This window comes from Canis lupus, chromosome 3, assembly GCF_003254725.2.
Source record: "Canis lupus dingo isolate Sandy chromosome 3, ASM325472v2, whole genome shotgun sequence".
In the NCBI taxonomy this organism is placed as follows: Eukaryota; Metazoa; Chordata; class Mammalia; order Carnivora; family Canidae; genus Canis; species Canis lupus.
This window is the reverse complement of record NC_064245.1, coordinates 80,309,798-80,337,274: the sequence shown is the minus strand read 5'-3', so window position 1 is coordinate 80,337,274 and position 27,477 is coordinate 80,309,798. Positions and strand designations below refer to the sequence as shown.

Here is a 27,477-nt window from a genome sequence, read left to right as displayed (position 1 = left end):
TTACCACTTACATTTCAGGTATTTGTCAGTCATGGGAAGTGGGGAAGTAGGATGTTATAGCTGTTGGCAGGGTGAGAAACACAGGAGAGGTAAGCCATTGGCCCACTATTGAAACCAGCATATGAAACTCAAACCTTGGCTAATGGCAGCTATAATCAAGAAGATCTGATAGGAGCTCACTAACAGATTCTTCTGGCTTTTGGTTTAAATCTGGTCAACCAAAAAAAAAAAAAAAAAAAAAAAAAAAAAGCCTTCTGAGTATAAAATATCATGCCATATGTGACTAAGCATATGCTTTGAGGCTAAAAAGTCATTGGAGATTTCCGATGCCTTTTTAATTTTGCTGAGTTTCTTTTCCTGGATAATATAATTTTGTCACCTTTCATATATATGCAACCTATCACTCTTTGAGATCCCTAAATTGTGAATATGGTCTCCCAGTTCTTGGTGATTGTTTAAGACCAAGTAATACATTTGCATTGTTACAATGATATGCCTTTTCAAAAATGTTGGTAATTAAATACATCTAACAAGAATAAAATACTTTCTTTATGCCTAATCTGTGCTACGCGCTAGATTGAATTCATAGGATTCATTCTATTGCTTATATTATTTCCCTTCCACCCCCTCCCTTTTTTTCTATTTCTTACAAATGGATTGGCTGGTTATTCCTGCATTTTTTCAGAGTTCATAGATGGTAAAATGATACAGATAGTGCATTTTAGAATTTAGAATACTTGCCAAATATGACTGAAATGCCAGAAAAGAGTAAAAAAAGAAACTGCACAACCAAGCAAGGTACCCCTTCTTCACATTTCCAAAGTAATTTTTTTTAGGCCTAGGGAAATTTTGACGTGAATGAAAACCTTTCTCAACTCTGCAAACCAAACTTAATTCAGAAGATCACTCTGAGTCTTATGGATTGTGACAGTATCAGAGGGGCCATATTTTTACATGGATGAACCACAGCAGGACAATTTCGGAAATATATTAGACACAAACATATTACCTTCCCATCTCAAACACATATGTCTTATCTTGGTCCCTTGGTGGATCTTCAGCAAATGCCTGTATTCTGGCTTTATAAGAAATAGTCAATTTTCAACTAACATTAAATTGTCTACACATTATCTTCTCCCAATAACAGTGTAAAGCAGAGTCTACCCTGTACTTCAGACTTCATTTTCTTTGGGGAACGTCTCATTCAGTGTTAGTTTGCCATAGGAGAAACGACAGATCATATTAAGCTTCTTCAGTGGCAATAGTTATATTTATTTGGGGACTTACTGCATTTCATTTTTCATATATTTGCATAGAAGAACCTCAAATGTACTTTCTTTCCCCTACCCCCCTGGGGTAAGCAGAAATAACAGTAGAAGATATGCAGTTTCAGCTTTGCACAACAAACGTGGCAGTACTAGGAGCCCCAGACTATCATAGACTAAAATGTCATTGTTCTACCCCCATGTCTACTAACTCCGGCAATTTAGGCACTAACTAGGAAGGCCTTTCCCTTTTCCACATTTTCAATGAAGTACTGCGAAGGGTTTGTTTTTTCTTTTGTTTGTTTCTTAATGTGATTCCCAGTGATGGAGAGTAAAGGGGCTCTTTCCATCCCATTGCCTAAAATTCCCTTTCAGGGAAATTGAGAGATACTCAGTTACTGCTCTAACTTTTGCTCAAGTGCTTGTTTTTATATTCATATTTATGCCATGCCTTTTCCCCACAAAGGACTAGAGGCATTCTCTAGAATCTATAAGAAAGGAATATATGTTAATTAGCTTATATTCAGCTATTTTAAATTCAACAACTCTTAGTTTCCCTTGGCTGGTATTCTAATATAATTTGCAATCCTTGTGTGGTATATTTAGTAGGTGGTCTGTAAGGTACAGACATTTATATTTTATTTATATACGAGTATATGTAGAATAATGAAATACAATAGGTAGTTTCTGCAATGTAAATTTATGTTTGACTATCCTGACTCACGGTGGAAAACAATAAGTAATTTGGATCCACCAAAGCACACAGATACGGGAATTAATTCAGCAATCTGTAGTTCCATAATTTGACATCTTTAAAATCAATGGCTAATTTTGAGGAAAAAAAAAACATGAAAGTTCATTTTTCTAGCCTTTTTGGAGTACAACAAATGACTGTCACCAAAATAGTTTTATTTTGAATGTGTTTGACTAGAGTATTTTATCAATCCTCTCCTTTTACCTGAAGCTATTACCTCTGTAGATCACATAAGATATCAAATCACCTTGCACCAATCATGCAAAACCAAAGATCTTCAAAATTCTAAGCATTTCTCCCTCCTGAGCAATGTTACCTCACGCTGGTGAATCTTCCTATGCAGATTAGGTTTCTTCCTCATTCTACACCAGCCCTGAAAGAAAATTAAAGAGAAGAAAGTGCAGAACTTGCCAGTTGGAGCTAGTCATGTTAAATATTCTGCCCTTTTGTGTTCTTTCATCTGTATCCTTCCCTCAAAAACAAAATAATCTTTGAAGTTTTGTGGAACTTCAAGAAGAAAATTTTTAAAAAGAGAAAAAAAATAATCTTATCCTAAATTCAGAAGCAGCCACGACCAAATTATTGTGGATAATCTTCAAGCAATATCCAGACAGGATGACCATTTTCACCCAAAGTATCAGTGTGGAGTAAAAATGCATTTCCCCCCCCTTGGAGTCTTTCAAGACAATTATTTTGTGGTGTACACAGATGATTTAGGTGGATAATCTGGTCGTGTTAACCGTGTACATGGTTTCTGACCATCAACACTATAACTCATCAGGCTTTCCAAAGCAAGAACTGGTTTAATCAAAAGATTTTCATTGCAGATCCCTGACTGTTGCTGGCGAGATGTCAGAGCTTGGAAGATACTTGCTAAGTAATTGTAAAGTACTGTTCTCAATCAGCATATATTATTGCGGAGCCGGAATTACACTGTCAGAATTTCTATTGAAGTTATACCTCGGTCATTTGAACTTTGAGTCACATGTGCTTCATTCAGTATCTCTACTGGATTACAAGCATGTTACATCCTTTCCATTTTATAATGGTGTTTAGGACAAAAATGCACTTTTTTGAGTTCCCTAGTTACCCACTGGGGATAAATGTCATTGTTTTTGTGATAGGATTTCATATCCATAAAAAGTTTCATGATTGTTTTCATGTCAGCCCTCAAACGTAGAGGAAACACTCTCAAAGGAAAGGAAAACTTGAGGACCTCTTTGAGTTGGACAGTAAAGGTTTGGTTTGGTCTTTTGTTTATTAATTTTTTTCTTTTTTTGAGGGGAGTGGGATAAGGGTTGGATAAGCAGGTTTTTTGGTTTGGGTTTTGTTTTGCCTCCATCTCTCAAGGAAAACTAGGAGAAATCACACATCGAATCCCCATCAACCTTCTCCCAAAGGCCTCGTGTCATTAGTTGTTGAAAAAGAAGGCGAGGTACCCTATGTTGAGACTTGACCCTGTTGCAAATAGGGAGCAAAGGGTACTTGGAGATTATGTTAAAGCTGAAATAAAAGTCCAGGTTATCAAAATTGCTTTCAGGACAGAATCCTATTATTCCTGTGGGAGAACGTAATTTAGTAGGAAGAGCAACAAAATGGGAACTAAGAATCTTCATTCTAATCCTTCTTAGGAAATAAACGAGGCAATAAATCAGCCTCTCTATCCCTCAATCTCCATATTGTGAAATTACAGAATTGGACTAAAGACTTGTAAAATCCACCTCGTTTCAAATTTGACATTTTTCTATGTGCTGTGTATTTTTAAATTAGCCAATAGTGTACGTATTTAAAGTAGAAAAAATTATCATAAAAAATTATAATAATTTTAAAGCGGTTTTAAATCCACATAAGGGTTGTGACTGAGAAGAATGTCAAACTGCAAGAGAAAGCAATGACTGACATTACAAAAAGAAAAAAAAATATGTCTAAGCCATAAACGCAATTGATTTTTATCCTCTTGCTTTTTTGGTTTTGTTTGAATTGTAATTTCAGACTGTACTTTCAAAACCAATCATAAAAGAGCCTAATAGCTGGCAATAGATATTTTCAAAAATTGGGCCAAATATAATTTCCTTCACATTTATAATCTAGCAATTCTTATGGTTTATATTATTCTCTTCAATGGACAGTCTTTCTGACTTTGTTTTCTCTGTGTTTAAAATTATAGTTTATGCTTTACCAAGAAAACTACACAGGCTGTGATTGGCAGAAAATACAGACAATTGTATAAACCAAAGTACTTTCAACTGTAGAAAACAGCTAGTCCTAAAGAAGCTCATAAGATCCTAGCAGTATTCTTAAATATTCTTCTGTTTCTATCTCTCTCTCTCTACACACACACACACACACACACACACACACACTCAACCTGAACCGTTTAACAATGACATTAAAAATAAATACATTAAAAATAAATAAATTAATTAATTAATTAATATTAGCCTTCAGAGCCAAATGCTTTGAGTAGCATTTCCCAAACCCAAGAATCAAAGAATTTAATAAATGAGGCATCAGTATCCTCTGAGTTCAAACATTCGGTGTCTAATTTATAGGAGTATCCCCACTGAAAACCCATTGTTGCAGACTTTTGTCCTAGAACCAATGAAGTGAACCGCACAGCTGCATTTTAAACATACTTGCTGCAAAGCCCAGATCACAGCTCAGATGAGCTTTGGTCTGTGTGTCTGACTCTTGCATTAGACTGAAAACCTTGGGAGAAGATACCCTGTCTCCTTCATTCACATCACATTCTAATAGTTAGAAGATCCTAAAAAGTCCCAATATACATTTGAGGAATAGATGCATCTCCTTGATTCTTTTTAAAAAATATGTCTTTAAAGGGGTGCCTGGGTGGCTCAGTCAGTTGGGCATTTGCTTTCGGCTCAGGTCATGGTCCCAGTGTCCTGGGATCGAGCCCCGCACTGGGCTCCCTGCGTGGTGGAAAGCCTCCGTCTCCCTCTCCTTCTGCCTGCTGCACCCTCTGCTTGTATTCTCTCTTTCTCCATCTGTTAAATAAATATCTTTTAAAAAAATTGACTTTAAAAAACAAATATAGGACAAAAAGAACATTATTCTCTATACAGTCTTTACTGTTCCTCTTTGACTTTGTTTTGCAAATATTTTTTGAGTGGACATTGGGTTCCAAGAATCACTTAGCCTCCAGGAAAACAAAAACAAAAACAAAAAATTACAGAGTCCCTGTCCTGTGCAAATTCAGGATTCAGTGGGAAGAAAACATAAAAAATGTTATTAGGAAAAAGATGTGATCATAAATGTATAGAAAGGAGATTATGACAGTAAAAAAGCAATGGGTTTGTAGACTTTTTGATGGGGAAACACATAAGCATCATCTTTTTGCTTCTTTCATATTTTAATCTCCTAAAATAACCCTTAGGCCCCATACTTCTCACCCTGAATATCCTATTCACATATTTATGTATACTTTTTTTTTCCACAAAGAATCATTAATTTTTTTTTAATCAGGGATTTTGAAAGGCTAGAAGTTCACTCACCAGTGACGTTACATTGAGCTTTCGTAAGAATTGCCTAAAATTATTATGCCTCTGTGTGAACAAGTATGTGACCTGGGTTAAAATAATTCTCATTAAATGTGGTAAAACCAAAAATGGCATGTAATAGTCTATGGTGTCACAAGAAAACTCCAAGTTTCTCAAGCCTGTGTGTGCCTGCATACCTCTGTGTTTCCTTTGCCCTGTTACAGTGTTTCTCTGGTTCTTTCTGGACAATTCCTATTCATACATTAATGTCCACAAATATTATCTCTTCCCACAAACTTATGTAACAGCTCCAGGATCCTGCATAAAAACGATAATCTCCCCTTCTCTTTATAACATTTGGTATGCATCTCGGTCAAGGAATATTTACTGAGAGCCTGTTTTGTTTAAAGCACTGTGCCAGAAACAAAGAGTCATTTCAGCCCCACAGACAGGGCTGTTTTAGGTCAGAATGCAGAGCATAGACTTGCTGGTTATTTACAGCCAGTGTCCATTCTGAATGCCCCGTGCCCTTGCTTTACCAGTTTGTTAAATATTTTGAATGTCGCCCCATGCAATGCATAAAGAGTCCCTGGACACTTTCAGACATGCCATTCGTGCTTCTGTCCTTGAAGCTGTACTGCAGCTCCCCCAATTCTTAGATAAGAAAGTTTAGTTTTGTTTCACTTTTTCCCCTCAGAGGTTCCCCAGAGGAGTGTCAATTCCTGTACTGTGAATCCTTCAGGATCCAAAGGAAACTTGGAGAAAGCAATTTAGGAAATATGTTGACAAACCCCAAGGAAGTGGCGTGGGCGCCTCTACCTAGAGTCTTCAGTGAAGACTGACGCATTGAAAAAATGCAGGGATCTAGAAGCTCGTCCACATTCGCAAGCCATTTCCTAAGCCTCATCTTTAAGAGCATATGCTGAATTTATGTTGAGTCTCATGAAGTCAAGACTGCTTGGGAAGAAAGATGGGAGAGGTGGGAAGGTCAGAGTAGGAGAGGGGAGAGACAGAGACAGACAGAAGAAGTACCTGTAGCTAAAAACTCTGAAATATGTGGTTTTATTGTATATTATCTCTCACCAACGTGTGTGGAACAAAATTCAAAGTTTTTGTTCTCCAGCTGTAAGTACCAATAGTGATTAAAATTATAGTCATTAGACTCAAACGGACTCTTGCTCCTATCTCATCTCTTGTGGCTCAAAGCCGAGTGTCATTAGACACTTAAATGACCATCCTAAGGATGTCTTTCCACAGATAGTTTTTGCACGAATTAATAAGATAACTACTGATTATCAATCACCTCCTGTGTTCTAGACTTTGCCCTCTGAATCGTGTTAATTAACGGAATCATCACAACAATGGTATTGTCTTCATTTTACACAGAAGGAAACTGAGGCCTATTCACTTTGCCTCCTTCACCTGCCAAATATTTTCACCCCGGGTGGTCAGACCACAGAGTCTGTGCTTTCCCTGCTCCTGAGTCGCACACATGTCTTTCATGCAGTACCTGGCACATAGTAAGTGTTGTATAAATAGGGTTTTTAAAAATAACAATTTTGAAATAGATTTATTACGCCCCAGGCATTTTATTGTAAATTACGCAGCACAGAAGTGTGACAAAGTGGTAGTTTCACTTTTTTTCCCTGGCACAAATAATACTTCCCATGAGTTGAATGATACCTTTTAAGTACCAGACTTTATTTATTTATTTATTTATTTATTTATTTATTTATTTATTTATTTTTAGATTTTATTTATTTATTCATGAGAGACACAAAGAGAGAGGTAGAGACACAGGCAGAGGGAGAAACAGGCTCCCTGTAGGGAACCTGATGCGGGATTCGATCCCGGGTCACCAGGATCATGACCTGAGCCGAAGTCAGACGCTCAAACACTGAGCCACCCAGGTACCCCAAGTGCTAGACATTTCCCCCCCCTATTGCATTTTAGAAGCTGAGGAGAAAGCATTGTTTTCTTTACTACTTCTCTGTATCCCAGGCTCTCGACACTGCTTTACAAAACATATTTCTAACCATTAACTAGATTTGTCAAGTGGAGGAGGGATTTATTATATTTCCTATAGCTACAGAGCACTATATAAAAGGGTGTCATTGTAGCATGAAGTATTAAGAGTCCAGGTTTTTAGATAGTGTTTTGTGAAGTAGTGAAAGTCATCACATCTCCCTAAGCTTCAGGTTCCTCATATGTAAAATGTAGAGTAGGTTCAAACACAAATGACATTTCTAGCTCTAAGGTCAGTGGTCCTGTAGTTTGGTAGGTGAAGTCCTGGGAAGAAATATTACATGCTCCTCATTAGGATTATTCAGGTTATCCAAATATAGAATTATCTACTTTTTAAAGTTATCAGATCCACATTATTCGAAATACTCAAAAGAATCCCCAGCTAGAGCTGATTTAGACGGTACAACTGTGTGGAGTTGACGGGTGATAGCTCTTAAAGAAAGTTTGCTTCTGAGTTTCTTAACTTTTTTTGTATGAACTAAATGCATATATAGTCAGAGAAGCCTTAAGAAAGGACAAGCAGAGGTGATATTCAGGTCTCTTAATCTGGGAAACAAAACAAAACAACATCCCAAGTAGACTGAAGCCAAGGCTCCAATTACTCTGCAAATTCTGGCAGCAAAGCAATAAGAAAATAAACACCTGCTGTGTGTTTATGTAAATCAAGTTTAGGCAGGATTATTTCTCTAAAATATCCCAGGTAATTGTGACTCAGTCATTCCAGCTTTATCGGTAACTACTGTAAATTTGATCAGTGTTTTTTTTTTTTTTTTCTTTTTTAAATGTAGTCCTCAGGCCATCTGCATCAGAATCACCTCATTAATATTGTAGATCCCTGGGCCCCCCAAATTTTGAATCAGAATATCTGTCCCTGTCTCTCTCTTCCTCCCTGCCCCCCATCTCTCTCCATCTGTCTCTTTCTCTTTGTTGAAACAAGCATCCCTGTCAGTGGTTTTTAAATATTTTTGACCAAGATGCCCAGTAAGTGGTACATTTTAGGTCAATATCTCCTTTTAATGATGGCCTGGCAGCAGCCCCATGAACCATTAGTTCCCCATTAAAAGTCAATAGTGATTAAAATAGTAAGCTACAAAGTTCATCTGGCTAGTAAAATATTGAAATGACTTTACTTATAATTTGCTTAACATTTATGGGAAATCTAAGAAGCCCTAGTCTCTGTGATAATACATGTTTCTCATATCACTTTTTTAGGATAAAAGAAAGATCTCTTTATAACTAAAATAATTCTCTCTGTAATTGTTAGAATTCTTATTATGGAAATGAAAAGTGTTCTAATTTTTCCTTTATCTGAATACCAATATTTCATTTGTGGTTGCTAAAACTTGTGGGCTATTAAGGCAATTTAACATAGCGTTTCTTTTGATATGAGTCAGTTCGCTGACTTGGTACAGATAGCTTTTAACTTTACAGGCATACCTGAGAGATTGTGGGTTGGGTTCTAAACCCCTGCGATAAAGCAAGTTGAATGAACTTTTTTGGTTTCTTGGTACATAAAAATGTATGTTTACACTCTATTATAGTCTCTTCGGTGCATAATAGCATTATGTCTAAAAACAATGTGCATATCTCAATTCAAAAAATTCTTTATCATTAAAAAATACTAGCCATTTTTTGAGCTTTCAGCAAGTCATAATCTTTTTTGCTGGTGGAGGTTCTTGGAGGGTCTTAGATGTTGATGGCTGCTGCTGACTGATGAGGGTGGCGGCTGCTGAAGCTTGGGGTGGCTGTGGCCAGTTCTTAAAGTAAGACAACACTGAAATCTGTCGTGTCATTTGATTCTTCCTTTTAGGAAAGATTTCCATGGAGCACAGGATGCTTCTGATAGCATTTCACCCCCAGCAGCACTTTTTTTCATAACTGGAGTCAGTCCTCTCAAACCCTGTCCCTGCTTTCTCAACTAAGCTTGTGTGATGTTCTAAATCTTCTGCTGTCTGAAATGACATTGGATTCTTTCTCAGAGCAACTTTCTTTGCTCATCCATAAGCAACAGCATCTCATCTGTTCAAGTTTTATCATGAGGCGACAGCAATCCAGGCCCATCTTCAGGCCCTACGTCTCATTCCTATTCTCCTGCTGTTTCCACTACAGCTCCTTCCTGATGTCTTGAACCCCTCAACGTCATCCATGAAGGTTGGAATCACCTTCCCCCAAACTTCTATTAATGTTGATATTTTGATCTCCTCCCATGAATCATGAATATTCTTTTTTTTTCTTTTCTTATATATTTATATATATATTTTTTTATTGGAGTTCAATTTGCCAACATACAGTATAACACCCAGTGCTCATCCCATCAAGTGCCCCCCTCAGTGCCCGTCACCCAATCACCCCATCCTCCCTGCCTACCTCCCCTTCTACTACCCCTTGTTCATTTCCCAGAGTTAGGAGTCTCTCATGTTTTGTCACTAATGGCATCTAAAACAGTGAATCCTTTCCAGAAACTTTTCAATTTACCTTGCCCAGATCCATTGGAGGGATCACTGCCTGCAACAGCTATAGCTACAAAATGTGTTTCTTAAATAATAAGACCGAGAACTCAAATTTATTCCTAGATCCATGTGCTATAGAATGGATTTTGTGTTAGTGGGCATAAAAACAATGTTAATGTCATCCATTTCCATTAGAGCTTATAGGTGACCAGATGCATTGTCAAGGAGCAGTAATATTTTCAAAGAAATATTTCTTTCTTTCTTTCTTTCTTTCTTTCTTTCTTTCTTTCTTTCTTTCTTTCTTTCTTTTCTTCTTTCTTCTTTTTCTGAGCAGTACATCTCCATAGTGGGCCTAAAATATTCAGTAAACCATGCTATAAGCAAATGTGTTTTGCTTATAATGTGTCAGCCAGGCTTTGTTGTTCTATTTATGGAGCACAGGCCCGGTAGATTCGTCATCATTCTCAAGGGCTCAAAGATTTTCAGGATGGTAAATGAGCATCGCCTTCAACATAAAGTCACCGGCTGCATTAGCCCCTAACAGGAGAGCCAGCCTGTCTTGAGGCCAGGCATTAACTTCTCTGCTCTAGCTATGTAAATCCTAGATGAAATCTTCTTCCAGTAGATGGTTGTTTCATTTACATTGAAAATCTGCTGGTTTAGTGCAGCCACCTTAGTGAATGATCCTGGCTAGATCTTCTGCAGTTTCTATATCAGCACCTGCTGTCTCACTTTGCCCTCTTCTATGCTAGAGACGGCTTCTTTTCTTAAATCTCATGAACCGACCTCTGCTAGTTTCAGACTTTTCTTCCACAGCTTCTTCACCTTTCTCGGCCTTCACAGAATTGCAGAGAGTCAGGGCCTTGCTCTGGATTAGGCTTTGGTTTAGGGACCTGTTGTGTCTGATGTGATCCCTCCAGACCACTCAGATTTTCTCCATATCAGCAAGAAGGCTGTTTTGCTTTCTTATCATTTGTGTGTTCACTGGAGTGGCACTTTTAATTTCCTTTAAAAGCTCTTCCTTTGCATTCACAACTCGGTTAACTGGGGCAAGAGGCCTAGTTTGCAACCTGTTTTGGCCCTTGACAAGTCTCCCTTAGTAAGCTTAATCATTTCTAGCTTTTGATTGAAAGTGAGAGATGTGTGACCATCTTCCTTTCACTTGAGTCCTTAGAAGCCAATCCTAGAGCTATTAACTTGCCTCATTTCCATATTGTTACATCTTGGGGCAATAGCGCAGCCTGGGGAGAAGGAGGAGGATAGGGAAACAGTCTATCTGTCAGAACATACCCATCTATTGCCTACTTTCCCCATCTTACATGGACATGGTTCATGGTGCCCAAAACAATTATCATAGTAACATCAAAGATCATTGATCCCAGATCACCATAACAATTTTAATATTAATGTAAAACTTTGAAATACTGCAAGAATTACCAAAATGTGCCCAGAGACATGAAGTGAGCAATGCTGTTGGAAAAAATGGCTCCAATAAACTTGCTTAATGCAGAGTTGCCACAAACCCTCAGTTTGTAAAAGATACAGTACCTGTGAAATGCAATAAAGAGAAACCCAGGAAAACAAGGTACGCTTGTACTGGTTTTATTTGGTTTTTTAATACTTTGTGTGTAAGTTTGTTTCCCCGGTCCTCGAGGCTATTTCCATTCTAAGTCTCTCCCACAGTTAAGATGGTGACTGTAAGAGGTAAACATCGGGAGGCCACCTGTCATCTAGAAAATAAAGTTTAGTGTGACCTATCCAAGTCCCTTCCAAAGTTTAAAGTCAGGAACACATTCAACAGATCTTCCAATGAGCATATGACTCTTACAGAGAATGAGCTAATCAAAACTATGATAATACCCAGCCTATTTTTAATGTAGTTGCCCTCTACAGCACAAATTATCTCTAAAACTCTGTTACACTTCACAGATCTTATTTTGCTCATAAAATCACTGGCCTCACCCACATCATCCCACACCCAAAGCTTTATACCACCTAGCATGACATATAATTACTTAGGCACAATCAGGCCTCCTCTATCTCATCTGTGCTCCACCCCACCCCACCCCACCCCACCCCACCCCACCCCACAGAGTTGGACTCACTTGACAGCATAAACTCATACTCCTCTTCAAATGAACTAATTCTAAAATGTACCTCTCACCACCTTGTGTGCCATCGTGTTTATTTCGTCCTAGTGTAGATAGTTTCATTCTTACAAGTATTTCTTGAACACATGCTAGAGGAGAAATCAATATTCGGTGTGACTACAAGATGTGAGGAAATGGTTGAAATCTTTGCTGACCTCTCAAAAGATGACATGATTGAGAAAATAAGACACCCAGCAACAAATTCCCTAAAATATAGGGGGCATATGCTTGGCCACAAATGAAACTCCTAGTAAATTTGCTCTTAAGTGACCAAGTATATGATAGAGACAAAAATTAAAAAGGATGGCAAGTGTAGGGAGAGATGGTGGGAAATGCCAGAAACAGCCTGGCTAGGATGTTGGATAGGTGAAAGGTTAAATGGAAGGGACTCAAAGAGTGAGTCTAAGCAGAGCTGTTGGGTTGGGGGGCGGGGGGCAGGTGAAATACTCTGATATATTGGAGAATAAGAGGGGAGATTGGTTTGGAGAGAGTAGTATTTGGGGAGATGAGTTTGGATAAATGTGTTTGAATTAAAACCTAGACCCCTTCACAGGACAGCAAGAGGATTAACTTTGAGTCTGATGAAGGACTGCCTGCAGTTCTTGCAGAGAACACTATCGTATTGGAAGTTTAGGCAGATTGTTTTCGTTGCGTGCCAAAAGAAACATAAATCATAATTGAGACTTGAGGAGGGAGACAAAAAATTGAATGTACTAAATGGGAGGCTGGTGGTGGTAATGGCAGCAGGGTAGTGGGTAAAAGGATGTAAGTGTGAACAAACTGCACTGAACAAGATTTACCAGGATCCCTGTGGTACTGGAGGTCAGCTCTCCCATTCTTCCTTCCCCTTCTTTCTCTCTCTCTCTCTTTTTCTCCCTCTCTTTTTCTTAAAGATTAGTTCGTATCCCCTTGTATCTAGTTTGTACTTGAGGGTGGAGATTTTTAGTAATTTCTATTAAAATAACTCTCCATTTTGCCTTGGCAAAATTACCCAAATAGGTTGAGTTACTTTCCCTCTAAGAAAAAAAAAAAAAAAAAAAAGTAATAAATATCACCTGAAATTTGCTGGAAAACATTGCTTTTTCCATCTGTCTTTTAGAAAAAGCAAGGCTTGGGGATCCCTGGGTGGCGCAGCGGTTTGGCGCCTGCCTTTGGCCCAGGGCGCAATCCTGGAGACCCGGGATCGAATCCCACGTCGGGCTCCCGGTACATGGAGCCTGCTTCTCCCTCTGCCTGTGTCTCTGCCTCTCTCTCTCTTTCTCTCTCTGTGTGACTATCATGAATAAATAAAAAAAAAATAAAAAAAAAAAAAAGAAAGAAAAAGCAAGGCTTGTTCAATCTCTAGCCTACCAGCAATGGCAAGGAGTGTCTATGGGGGTGGAAGGTCCAAACTTGTGGCAGATACCCCTGTCACTTAACCCAAGTGTCCTGGACAATCGCTTTGAAGAAAAAACACTCCTACATGCCTTCTGTTTCTCCAGCCAAGTCCTAAGTTCAGGTGTCTGTGGAAGAAATCTGATCCTGGCACTCTTCCTTTCTTTCTTTGTTTTTTAAATGTGGCCTCCTCTCTTCTGGTCATCAGAAATATAACTTCAGGTCAGCTGGGGAGGAAAACAAAACAGAAATTCTCCGTTAAAGCTTAATACTTTCTCACTAAATATGAAAGATTTCTTTTTTTTTTTTTTTTTAAATTCGAGCTGTCTTTATTTCACAGCCAAAGTTAGATATCTAATGAACTAAATTGGCTCACAGATGCTTTCACCTCGTAAGCTTCCCATTTTCCTTGATCATGCTAGGAAGTAGTGGAAGCCGTCAAGGGGCTGGCCTAACTAGAAACGACCAGTTGTGTGTTGGCTAAGTAAAAAGATTAATCTTTCCCTCAAGCTAATTTCTGATAATTAACCAAAATATCCAGGAGTGCCAAGGCAAATTAAGCATGTGAGTTAGTATTTTACAACCTCCTTTGGAAAGGAGAGGCCCACTCAGAAGTCTCTGTAGTGGGGCTGCATTTAATGTAAGCAAACCTGTAAAAAAATGCTGGAGTATCACTCTTTTTTAATGATATTTTATGGGGGCTATTTTGGAGGCAGAGCTGTTGGGTTAGGGGGGACAGGTGGAGGACAGGAAACTGGAAGGAATTAGTAACAGCTACACAAGAAAGAGTCCCTGTATTTAGTCGGCTTCTATTTCTCTCCTAGTCTTTCTTGCTCTTAATAGCTTAAGTTCAGCACAGAGATGCTATCTCTCCAGGAAGGATCATCAGGGCAAGGAGGCAGCTGCACTCCACTTCTGCAGCCTGTGACTGTCTGATTTTGGAGCTGTCAGCCAGCCTGACTGTCAGCAGAGAGATTTCAAGGAGCAGAACAATCCTCGGAGAAGTGGAGAGACAAAGGAGCACTTTTCAAATCCATTCTGGTTTTTTTTCCCTTTCATTCACTCTCCCTCCCTTACCTGACCCCTGCCTGTCTCTCTCTCTCTCTCTCTCTCTCTCTCCCCCCCTCTCTCTTTCTTTCTCTCTCTCTTTCTCTCTCTCTCTCTCTCTCTCTCTTTTTCCCCCTGGTGTGTGTATGTGTGTGTATCCTCCCACCAGGAACTGGAGAAGGCTTAAAGTTCACTTAAAACACTGACTGCCTCAAACCACTCCTAGACTGGCTTATAAAACAGCCCTGAAGAAGATTCCCAGAGAGGACGTATCCCTTTGGCATGCTCTAAAAAAAATGAGTAATTACTGCATATTCAAAATCACTCAAATCCTTTTTCTCCGTGATTACTAATAAAAATACAGGCCCTCTCTTTACAGGTAGTGATAGTGGAGGGAATCATTGTGGTCTAAGAATACTTTTACTCATGCAACCCCCCCCCCCGATACTCTCAGCGTTTTTCTATAGCCCAGGAAGTCTACTAACTGTCCACGCAATCAGCAGCAGACATTCCTTGGAGGTGATAATATTACCTGTGCCTCTTTGTTTTATGTTTTTAAGCTACATGTATTTTACAAAAGAAGATGATCCTAGTTTTCCTGATTTGTCTTGTTCATTCATTCATTTTTAGCTACTGAACACTTCATACTCTGATAGCACCATAGAATTGATTTGCTTTTCATGTCACAATCGTGAAAAATGCCCTTTGACCTGCCTGAAACTGCAATTATTTTAAAATTTATCAACGCTTATTGTCTATAAATGTTAAAGCTGCCCCATCCTACACGTCACTGAGTGTATTTAAACCAGATAGGAACTTCAGTGCTTCCCAGGCAGTCCTATGGTCTCTGGCCACACACCCCCACCACCCCTGCAGCATTTCCACTAGTCTTTCAAACCCTTTCAGCCTTGGTCAATCCCTACTTGCTCAGGTGAGCATTTAACCTACTTTGAAAAAAATTATGACCCTCATAATGTGTTTATTCATAAGTGCCCATCACCTGGCAATTAGGATTTCCCTGGTTAACAAACGCAATAGCAATATCTCTGGGCTTAATATCTAACATTTCCAAAAATCAATCTCTTAAATCACACACTGATTTGTAGCACCTCCAGGAGGGCTGATATCTACTTTTAATATAAAATGTCTAAGGGAAAGCCAGTAAATACAATTCCATAGGAAAATGTTTGGTTGCCATTGACAAAGTCCTATAGCCGATATCTAATCTCATTCTTAGAATTACAACAAAAGTCATTGTTAAGTAAGAGAAAAGCAATTCTAGAGCTTGATCTTCAAGAATTGTTTTATTTCATTAAAGATCATTAATAGCTCACCTGGAAACTGAGTAACTGCTAAACTAAGTCAATTTATTAAATTTTGTTTCATAAGTAATAGCAAGTTATTTAAATACACGCTGTGTCAGTTTTCATTGCCAATGAAAATGTGTGGTTATTTTACTTTTATCTGGATAAATTTAAGTTTAAAGACCTCCACCTCATGAAACAGATTATATTGGTAAGTAAGCAGGCACCACTATTTTCCTTTAATAGCCTCCAGTATACACGGATATGAAAAAAAGTCCTAGCAATACTGAGATCAGTTTTTGTATCTGTAGGGGTTAGAACTAGCATCCAGATTCTTTGACACTAGGTTCCTTTCTCCTTGTCACCTTTGTATTTGTCCTAAATCTTCTTAGCCCCTCTTTTTATTCTCTCCTGTCCCCCTACCTCGTTCCCCAGGTCATTTGGCTGGCCCACTGCCATCTGTAGCGTCCCCAGTTAGGTGTTTTGAAGTCAGGGTAGGACCAGTCTCATTTAACAAAGGAAGACTTTCTTCTGGAGACAAGATTTTTCTTCTTCCTCTCTCTCCTTGCCTCCCGTATCTGGGTGGAGTGCGTGTGTTTGGAAATTATGACTTGAGTTTCAGCCAGCTTTGGAATATGGGAGTAGTATAAGAGATAAGACATATCACCAAATGCAAAACTGCCAGCACTGTGTTGTTCTCAGAATGTCTCTATCTGAATTCCACTTCAGGATTCCAGTTACTCATTCTGTCTTTTCCTCATTACAGTGAGAGGCAGGGAGGTTTCATGGAGGCCTGTGGCTCTTTATCATGAAGCCTAAATTCTGGTTTTCTCCTCCTTCCCTGATCCTGTCAGTATTGCTGGCAAGTTATCTAATCAGATGCTTTCAATGTATTAAGAACTTTGAACAATTGTCTTTTCCCTCTTAAAGACCCATGTTAACCATTTTGAAATGAGTATTATTTGGTACTTAAATAATATGGTGGTGACCATTGCACATATACTGATGGAGACATGCATGTGCCTCTTATCTTCATGTAAATATAAAACTTTCTAGCTCATTATTTCTCTTGCATACTCTGAATTTTTGTTGCTGATTGGCTGTATTTTATGAGCATCATCCAAAGGTCATTTATAATGCTGCACTGAACTAAATGTTACATATATGGCCCAATTTATATATATAGTAGGGATATTCTTTTAAAAATCTGAGTTCACAGGCTCTGACTTTCTTATCCTATGAATGCATAAGAAAATGTATTTTAAATTTATCAACAGCTATTAGTACCCAGGAGAACTGGTTTTCAACTCTGGCTCAGCCTCCAGAATACTTGTGACCTTGAGCAACAGACTTCCCCTTTCTGAGCCTGAATTTCCTCATCTGTAAAATGAAATGAATGTCTGTAGATCCCTGATTATTTTCCAAATATCGTTTCCATACCACATTCTATGGTAAGAAGTATTTCAAACCTCAAGAACCTTAGCACTGGGTTTGACAGTTGATACAACTGCACTGTCAGAAGAATATAAACATTTTTATTTATGAAAATATTCTTGTATAGAGGGATCCTGGGTGGCTCAGTTGGTTAAGTTCTGGCTTCAGCTCAGGTCATGATCCCAGTGTCCTGGGATCAAGCTTTGGGTCAGGTCTGGCCCTCTGCTCAGCAGGGACCCTGCTTCTCCCTCTCTCTCTCTCTCTGCCTGCTGCTCCCCCTTCTTGTTCTTTCTCTCTCTCTTTCTTTGTGAAATAAATAAATAAATAAGCAAACACAATTTTTGAAATAAAAATAAAATATTCTTGTATTGAAAAGTGCTGTGATTTAGTGAGAAATGATGATTTGGTTCAAAGTTACCTATGTTCAAATCTTAGCTATGTGACCTCAGGCAAGTTATTTAATCTTTCTGAGCTTTGATTTCATTATCTGCCAAAAAATTGGAATAATAGCATGTTCAAAGTTGTGAGGGTTAAAAGTACCAATCACATTATGCAATAATATCTAGCATTTAGTAAATGTCCATATACTTCTTTTGCTTTAGCAATGTCTGTAATAAAATACATCAATAATTAATATATGACATGTGAATGATTGCCAAAAATTCAAGCTATTTTGTTCACTTTTTGATAAATTATAAAGACTCAGCTTTCATGGAAATTAAATAAAGGGATGAAAAGCCAGTCTTAAATATAGCAAGAGAAATTATCTCCAGTATTAATTAAAATAATTTCATTATTAAGCAAAAGCACAAAACAAATTATGTCTAATATTTGGGACTCTTTAGTTTTTATGGATGAGGAAAGATCAGTGCATCATCAAATAGTTGGAATGAAGGATCCCTTAAAAAGTAAAATCCCTTTCAGATTCACCTGAAAGCTGAATCTTTGACTGATAATTTGTTTAATACTATTGCCAAATAAGAAAATGTTAAAACTGAGAATTGATCATGAGATGACCAATGTCACAAACTTCAGTGCTGGTTGAGTATCACAATCAGAGGTCAAAAATGGTTTGAGTTTTGTATTTTAACGTAATCGAAATACAAAATATAAATTTCTATTTAGATAATAGAAAAATGTGTTCTGTTCCAAATCGCACCAGAGACTTTGTTCGCTCTCAAACAATACTCTCCTGGTACATACCGTATGGCAGGCAGTATCGTATGATCTGGAGTTCCAGTCTTGATTTTAGTCTCATTGCCTAATATTTTTGCCTCCTCCTCACTTCGTGTCCAATTAGATGGATAGGCCCTCGAAGTCAGGCACTATTTTATTACCTCTGTATCTCTCCCAGTATCTGATCATAAGCATGCACACAATGAATTATGTTCTTTAGTACTTGTTGGACCAGGCTTTTCAGTAGAGAATGTTCTTTCCACACAGACTGCTTCTCCTGCTACCCTCTAGCAAGTTTTTAGTCACAACCCTCAGTCCCATGATGTTTATTTTCCTATACCCTGATACGGCATAACGGCCCCCTCCCTGAGAACATGTTGGAACATTGCTATAAAAGATAATTGTTGCCACAGTGATGTTAACAGTTGTAACAACTGTACCTCCTGTGTTTGGACTATTAGATCAATAGTGTTACTCGTTTTCAGAAATAAGGGTCCTTCTGATTTCTTTGTTTCCTCATATAGAGGCTAAAGATGCTTCTGGCTTTAAGATAATATGGGATGTTAATATTCACTTAACACTTTATGAGCCTCATGTAAAATAACAGTAGGTTAAAAGTATTCAACATGACTATTTACACTAGAGCCTTATGGTAACAAAATACATATTTTCCTAAGTATCAGACTAATAATTCAAACATGCTAATCTGAAACTCACAAGATCATTATTAAAACTGAGATGTTATAACACATATAATGCATAGTTTTTTACTCTTTTTTTTTTTTTTTTTTCCTGAGAAGAATATATTTAGCTACTAGGGACAAACATGGGATTTCTTTCTATGCCTCACAAAATGTAGTCTAGGCAATAGATAGTGACAGATGTAAAAGAAGCCAAACGTGAACATTAAGATTTATTCCTAATTTCAATATTCATATTGTATTTTCTTCAATGGATTCTGAAGAGAAAAAACACAAGGCTTGTAGAGAAAAGAATGGGGTACCATAGTCACCCAGATACAAGTCGATTCATTCATTGTTGAGTGAGGGGGAAAATTCATAATTGTAGTTAAAACTGCTTTTTTTTTTCTCATTCCTAAAAGTTACTTCAAGTTTTTCAACAATTCTTAATTTTGTTTAAAAATGGAATCAACTTTGGTTAATTTTGTGTAGACTAAAAAATTCTAAGAGAATGTGCATTTACCCATGATTTTGTTTGTTTATCATTATGAAAGATTAAAAGAAAAGTAGAATTCCAATGGCTAGAACAAATTAATCCTCCCCGTACGTCATCTTCCTATTTGTAGATTATTATTACTATCATCTTCAACTTCCAAGATCAATAATTTATTTGAGAAGCATTTTAAAACCACCAGAAAGTGGTGTATCATTTGAAGGCTTTATTAAGTTTATTGACAGTAGATTATTGTTAGGAAACATATTTCATTTTTGGATGCCTAGATTTATGACAGATTTAGTTACAAGGGAAATGAATTTGATGGATAACATGGGAGGCTTTGAGCTGCATGAAAAAGTACCACAATTTTTCATAATATTACTGTCTCACATTGAACTATCTGCTGCCTTGCTGCCCAAGGTTGAAGCAAATATTTTATTAGAAATCAAATCAATTTTAGACAATAAAAAGCCCGTCTTCTATCACTGAATAAAGTACAAGCTCCTCAAAGATCCTCTTTTAAATTAATAGAATATATCAGTTTATGTATTATAATACAGCATCCAAGAATAATAAAGGATTCAGTCTTCACCCTTCTTAACCTTGATCCTTTCTGTGAAGACTTCTGATGCCAATGCCAATCTGATATGGAAAATGCTTTGTGCTCTATGTCACTGAGGTTTTCTTTTTTTTAAATGTTAACTCTCATTCATTTTATACCCAGCATAGAGATAGTCAGAATTCATATCTTTTGCACTTTAGAGTAGCATTCACCTTTGTGGGCCAGGCTCTGTTCTCTTTCTATTGCTGGTGCATAAACAGAGAAATGCAGGGGCATCAGAGCAAAGGGGAGTGTGCGGAGGAAAAATTGGAGAGGCAGGTCGAGTCATTCTCCCTTTTATGAACACCTCTCCTTAGAAATATTCACAAGCTTTTCCAGCAAGCTCCTCCACCTCCAACTTCTCTCCCCATTTCTGCTCATATCTCTCCTTCATGTCACATTTCCTGGTGGGTCCACGAACACTCTGGTGTTTTCTGTTAGGAGGGTGTTTGGTACTTTCTCATCCAGCTGAGGCAGAACCCTGGTCCCATTCAGGCCTGACCCTGAGGTTAGATTTGATCTTCCTGTGGAAGCTCTCATTACTACTCAGACTTCTAATTCCGGAATTGCTTTTCAAATGTTCTCCTCTTCAAATTAATTAGCAAAATGGCTCCTCGTCTTTTGCCTAATGTGTAAGACATGCTCTACGTAATGTGTAAGATGCCATGGAGGGTGTCAGCATTTCTGGGTTGTTGTTTTTTTCCAGCAACTTTACTGACCTCACTCACATTTAACAGTAACTTCCCCTCACCTGCTCTTCCCCTACTGTCATCTCTTCTCCAATCTTTCACAATTCCAGGATTGGACAAACACTTGAGTCTAGTTCTGATAAGCACCTAGAACATTCCTGCCTCTACACTTAATCCAGACATCTTTTGCCTCTTGCTAGGATCAGGAAGGTAGCTGCAGGTGCCCCTTTTGTAGCTTTACTTTCATTTCTGACTACTTCTACCCAAGAAGTCAAGTTGGACTTACACTGGCCAGGTAACTTAGAAAAAAAAGATTACAACAGTTCTTATAGACACACTGATATCTGTATGGATGCATGTATATTTTCATCTCTCTCTTCATCTGTCTAGTCTATAATTTAGTTTTATTTTCGATGGAAAGGAAAAAAAGTAACAGTTTTATTTTAAACTATGATTTCTATGAACCTAGATATGTTTGGTATTCACTGGACAAAGATGAAAACTAATCTCCAAATATTTAAGGGCCAGTGATAATTCTAAAGTCAGTACATGGGCTACCATCAAACCTTCAAATCAACTATACTGTTTGTCTCCTAAAGAGGTAATTTAACTTATGGAATGTCAAAAACTGTCCATTGTCACTGAGTGTCGTCAAAACTCCTCACTGATTTTACATTTTCCAAAATAAAAGGAAAGCAAACTTACCAGGATGAAACTTTTAGACAAATTGCATAACAGGAAACATTTTCTATTTAGAAAAATATTGTCATTGTACATTTGGATGATCATTGATAGTTTTATTTCTCATCAGTTTCTTTTTTTTTATTGCAAGCAATGTAGGTGAGATTTCTTAACCACTAAACTGTTAACATATTTTTATTTCTAAATGTATATATCTGACCTAGTCCAATCAAGTGGCCATAATCAGTATGCATTTCTTGTAGAATGGAAACATAAGTGACATTTTGAAATATTTTAATTGCATGTTCAGAAGTGCTAGTGGATATGCCAAAGTGAGAATAAGATCTTGAAACTAATTAATGTGGCTTCATTTATCAAGAGCACTAGAGCTGTTATAAATACTAATAATAGCATTGTAACAGTATATTTCCATTTGTCTGTTGATATTCAGTGCTGTCATGGTGCCCCACACCACTGAGTTGAAGAAAGTCTTTGCGTGGATTTAACAAAAAGCATTCCACTTGCTCTGTAATAAATTCAAGAGACTGCCTATACAAAGGCTTCTTACGGTAGCAAGTAATGATCTTGCACTAGTATCTATGGTGCTGAGATTGTTGGACTTGAAGAAAATAATTATGTTCATTGTTTACAGAGCTCGAGGACTAAGGGAATCAGTAAAACACACCTTAAGTTCAAATACATTAATTGATAATAGTATATAAAATACACAAAATAACTGCTTGACTCTGAGGGAGGTAGAGATGAGCTGAGGGGAAGGGATCAATATGCAGAGGTTAGTTTTAATGTAGAGTCTGGTGTTGTAACTAGAGACTACACTGAAACAGAAAAGTCTCTGAAGTGGATAAAGGTTGGCCTTCATTTCTCGCCTATAAACATCTAGGAATCTTTGCCATTGGAGTGTTTTCCTACCCCTGCTGTTGTAACAACACGTACTGGATTAAGAACTCTAGATTTGGTCTTGAATCTTCTATTTCTTGGAAATGCATTGTACCATAGTTCCTACCACAGAATAGACCATCACCCATTCCCAGTTGATTTTCCTTCAGCTTACTGATTCTCATATCAAAATAAGCATAATTCCCTATTCTTGGAATTAGTAAAACTGTGATTGATTCCTGGCTCTGCTGTAGGATGTGTGGCCCTGAGCAAAGCATTAACTATTATGGCTTTCATTTCCTTTGCAAAAGGAAAGTTTGAGCTATCTAATCTTAAATAGTCCATTACCTTGTCATCTAATTTTTATTTCTTCTAGTCTATTTAGTTTTTTAAATAACTAATGAATGTACTACCATTTTTCTATCCTGTGATAAACTACAATGGTTTTCAATGCAAAACTTCATCATCCAAGAATGTACTAATTATTGTAACCTTTTAAACCAAAGCTTAGTCTTATGTGAGAATCAGCTTGAAAAACTTCATAATTTCTTCTTGGAATAGTCAAGAGATTTGAGATGGGTATTTTTAATCTTTCTAAAAACAAGGAAAATTTAATTCATATATTGAGTTCTTTAAAAGCTGAAATTTCCCTTCTATTATTAATAATTTCTATTGAGTTGTAGACATCTAAGTTTCAGTTTTGTTTGGCCTGCAGTGGATTTTTCCTTGTCTTCTAAGTGACAGCTACTGATTACATTAATATGCATATCTCCGTCCTGTCTTCCCAAAAGGTCAATTTTGGTCTTTTTTAAACAATTGTCTTCATATCCCTGAGAATAGAATTATTATTATCTCCCACAAAAAGGGCTGGTAGCCATGAGGGTCTTAGGTAAAGCATACAAACAAATATCACTGTTATATTAAAATCAAATCAAAAGCTGTGAGAAATGTATAGACAATCCTTACTTGCCTCCTGCTAAAAAACAAACAAATAAATAATTTTATATCATTATGAAGAAATGGTTGAGCAATGACAAAGGTGATCCTTGAACAATTCAATTTTTATTATCTAAAATTTAAAATTATTCTAATATAGTCAGAATGCATTTGAGAATATCTTTGTTTTTGGGCTTAAAATTCCATAATACGTTGTGATATTTCACACCTACATGGAAATTAGTCTCATAGGTTGTAGATTAGAGAGATTGACTCCTTCAGTCCATTCCTTTCTGATTTTGTCATGGAGAAAACTAATTAATGTTGTTCTACCAAAACCCCATATATTCCCCTTTTCCAACTCACTGGGAAAAGCAAGCAAACAAACAAAAAACAATAGCAATAGTAACAAAACTTAATCAAAGGATAAAATTATTTCATTAATAAGTGAAAGTAATACTCATTATTTTGCCCTCTTATCCATCTGAATATTATTTAATAACTTACAGAGCACTTGAAAACTGGAAGTTAGAAGAAGGTGATAAACTGTATCTATTTTGTCCCAAGTTTCCACTTGAAAATCCTTTCTTTTTCTTGTTTACTTATTTCTGATATTTCTTTTCTGTAAGAACACCTGGCTAGTACCTCAAATGTTTCCAATTATAGATGTCAAATTAGCTCCATGAACCTCATTTAGTAGCTATAAAATGTTATGGATACTATTTATAGTATCTCTGGGAAATTTTGTCATTAGCATTTCTCAAATTATATGTTACATAGTTTAAAACCATGAGAATGGCTCATAAAATAGCATTTTCTTTCTTTTCCAAATACACACATAATATTAAAAAATAAAATATATCTGAATACATTTAGTTATTTTATTTTTAGATATATCTCAAAGTAGTACCATAGGAATATGTTTTAGTTTAAATATTAGAATATGAAACAACAAAGTAAAATATCAGTGCACAGTTATTTACTAATGACCTAGAAAATACTTCTCATACATATTAGGGTAATTTAGGAGTGTATGCCAGGGAAGAAAGAGCATAATGCCCCCTAGATACATTAGGGAATATTTAATTTCTCGGGAAGGCATTATATTACAAGTGATGGTCATTCACTAAATCACTGTCAAGATGAGACTGAGCTAAAAGAAAGCATGAATGTGAATTATTTTAAAGGACAGATTTGCAGCTTTGAAAACATGTTATTCCTTAGAAAGCACATAGACATGAACTGCACAAAAATATCCATTCATAAAAATTTTGTGTTTCTCCCAATTTGGCCATATGAATTACCACACAAGTAAGGAATATGAAAACCTTAGTCATTGTGACAAGCAGATGGAAATTTCATGAAAATCTCTGTGATAAAAGGAGGAATCCTTTTTTTGGAAATCACATTAATTTGGCATGTTTCTCCCCACAAGGATTTCAAAGCCATTATATGTCCCCACATGGTGAAATATTGAGAATAATTAGGCTCAAAATACTATGCGCTAGATAGAAAATAGATAGATAGATATAGAATTATCACCTACATACTCTGAGTTATCACCTACATACTCTCGGTTATAAATAGCTGTAAACACTATAGTCTGAATTAAATTTAAACAATTCTCAGAATATGAGAAACCCAACATTTTCCATATGCACTGTCATATTCCATTCTTTTTCTGATATTCATTTTTCATTAGCATTTAGTACATAGGCCTTGAGATTTTTTTTAAAATATAAATATATTTAATTTTGATATTTGTGAACTATTTATCATTTAATTTACCATCAAGGCCTACTTAATTTTGTTTAAGACCCTAAATTAACTTAAATCCCACCTCTTTTACTTTTTGATATGCAAATATTTTTACTTTGATGTTGTAGCAATACAAATTGAAGTTTGCAACATGAATCTCTAATTCTAATTTGATTACTTCTGTATTAGTGTTGAGTGCTACAAAAATAGCAAGATATTGTTTAAAAAATGAAACTGGGAATGGAAGAACTCTTTCTCTGCAGGCCCTCTGCAATGATGGTAGTATTAATGCATGTACATTAATGCTTGACGATTCTCATAGAGCAATGAATGCAATTTTGAAGGCAAGTAATTTAGGATTTTTAGAAAACTTGACAACTTGATTTTTTCTTTAAATATGATTTCATCAAAAAGTCCTCATTTACTTTTTAATAACTCAGAGTTTGCATCTATTTAAAATATTTATTGCAGATGATTTAGATCATGATTTATTTTTAGCAGTAAAGATGTTTATCTAATATAGTGGAGACAATGTGCCTGAAATGTGCATTCAATACTTTTTGGATGGCAGTGAATCAGGCTTTCTTTAAAAAGAATTATTTTAGAGAAAATGAACTAGGATTGATTGATTGATTGATCTATTTATCTATTTAATAAAGTTGAGGAGATTTCTAATTACTTGTAACAAAAAGGATAATATAAATATTTGGTTGCAATGCAAGCTAAATATATACTAGGATACCTAAAAACTGTTGAAAAACAATTTTCTCCCTCTTTTAAAAATAGTACTTGAAAACGGTGTCTCACTAAGTTGGAAAAAAATAGATAATATATTTTTCTGTAAGATATGCCAATGCTAGAGCTGCAGTAATATCTGCCACCTGTAGTGTGCCTGCAGCGTGCATGTTGCTTGTCTGTATATCGATGTCTGTGTAGTGTCTGTCTGTAATTTGCATTATGCCTGAAAGTCTCTATGCTCATTAACCTTTTCCAGGTGCCGCACCATTCCAAGGAACTGCAGGTACTAAAAGAATGGGCAGTACTTATACAGGCAATGCACAGCACATATGTCAGTTTCAACCTCTCCTCATGCCTACCCCCTGGCAATGTTTTGGAGGCCACTCAATCAATGAGTTAGACATTTGTGACCAAGGAAATAGAGGACTATTTAATAATTGAATGAGGCAAACGTTGTATATTTCCAATACACTACCAATCAACTTGCCAATATAAAAACAAAAAAGATTTAATATAAAAAGAGAGATTGAGAGATAATGGATCAATCATTATTTCTTAATCATCACAAATTTTTCTTCAAGATATGACTAGAGAAATATTTTAGAATGCATACACATGCTATGTGATTTTTTTTAAGTTTCTCAATAGTGTATGTAGTATATGAACATACAATGCAGGTATTATAATGTTGATGGATAGAGATTAATAGGCTAACAGATCATAAACAAAGTTAATTATATAAAGGATTAAATATTGAATGTTGTTTGGTTCTTTCTGTTTATAATTATAATAGAATTTTCATGAAATGTAGTCAATTAAAAAATATCAAGCATTAGGCATTATTCCGCACTTATGGAAGTTCACAACTTGTGTATGAGGGAGGAAAAATGTATACAATGATAACCTCAAAGTAGTAGGGCAATTTTTATACACACACACACACACACAAACATACTGTAGAAATGTTTTTAACATAAAACCCTTAATAGCAGATAATTTCTTCCAGCGTGCTGTGGTTTTGACATAATATTCGTAACTTCCATGTGAAGAAAGAAAGAAAAAGAAAGAAGAAAGAAAGAAAGAAAGAAAGAAAGAAAGAAAGAAAGAAAGAAAGAAAGAATTCTCACACATTCTAACCCACACCTCCAAATAGCCAATTTTCTTTTTCTTTTGAAATAGACACAAAATATTTTTTTGAAATTTATTTTACAAATTTTTAATATACTATACAATGTTTTTTAAAGAATTTAAGTCAAACATCTTGCACAAAAGCCTTATTAGGTAGATATTAAATAGACTTAAGCAAACCACTTGCAAACTCCAAAGGCCTTATTAGAGTTGATGAATGTTATTGTGATTATCAAAATCATTAATGCTATTTAAAATAATGATGCCACTGATACCAGTCTTTATCACTGAAACCACTTTCAACTCCTAAAAATGGGACAAAGCATAACATGAGCCTACTCCTGCTTAATGGGTTCACAATCTAAATTACCATCTTGCTCAACCTCCCATTTTAAAA

The 27,477-nt window shown here is 36.4% G+C and overlaps 1 protein-coding gene across 10 annotated transcripts in view; it reads left to right on the top strand.

Annotated features, from left to right (window-relative positions):
- Positions 1 to 27,477, top strand: part of PCDH7 (protocadherin 7) — a 417,486-nt gene that overhangs the window by 235,416 nt on the left and 154,593 nt on the right. For 2 of the 10 annotated variants that reach the window (XM_049108716.1, XM_025438647.3), the window contains one exon: positions 26,209 to 26,235. The exons of the other annotated variants lie outside the window; for them this stretch is intronic. In XM_049108716.1, coding sequence (XP_048964673.1) covers positions 26,209 to 26,235 — 27 coding nt within the window. The remainder of the gene's footprint in view (positions 1 to 26,208; positions 26,236 to 27,477) is intronic. 10 annotated transcript variants of the gene reach the window in all.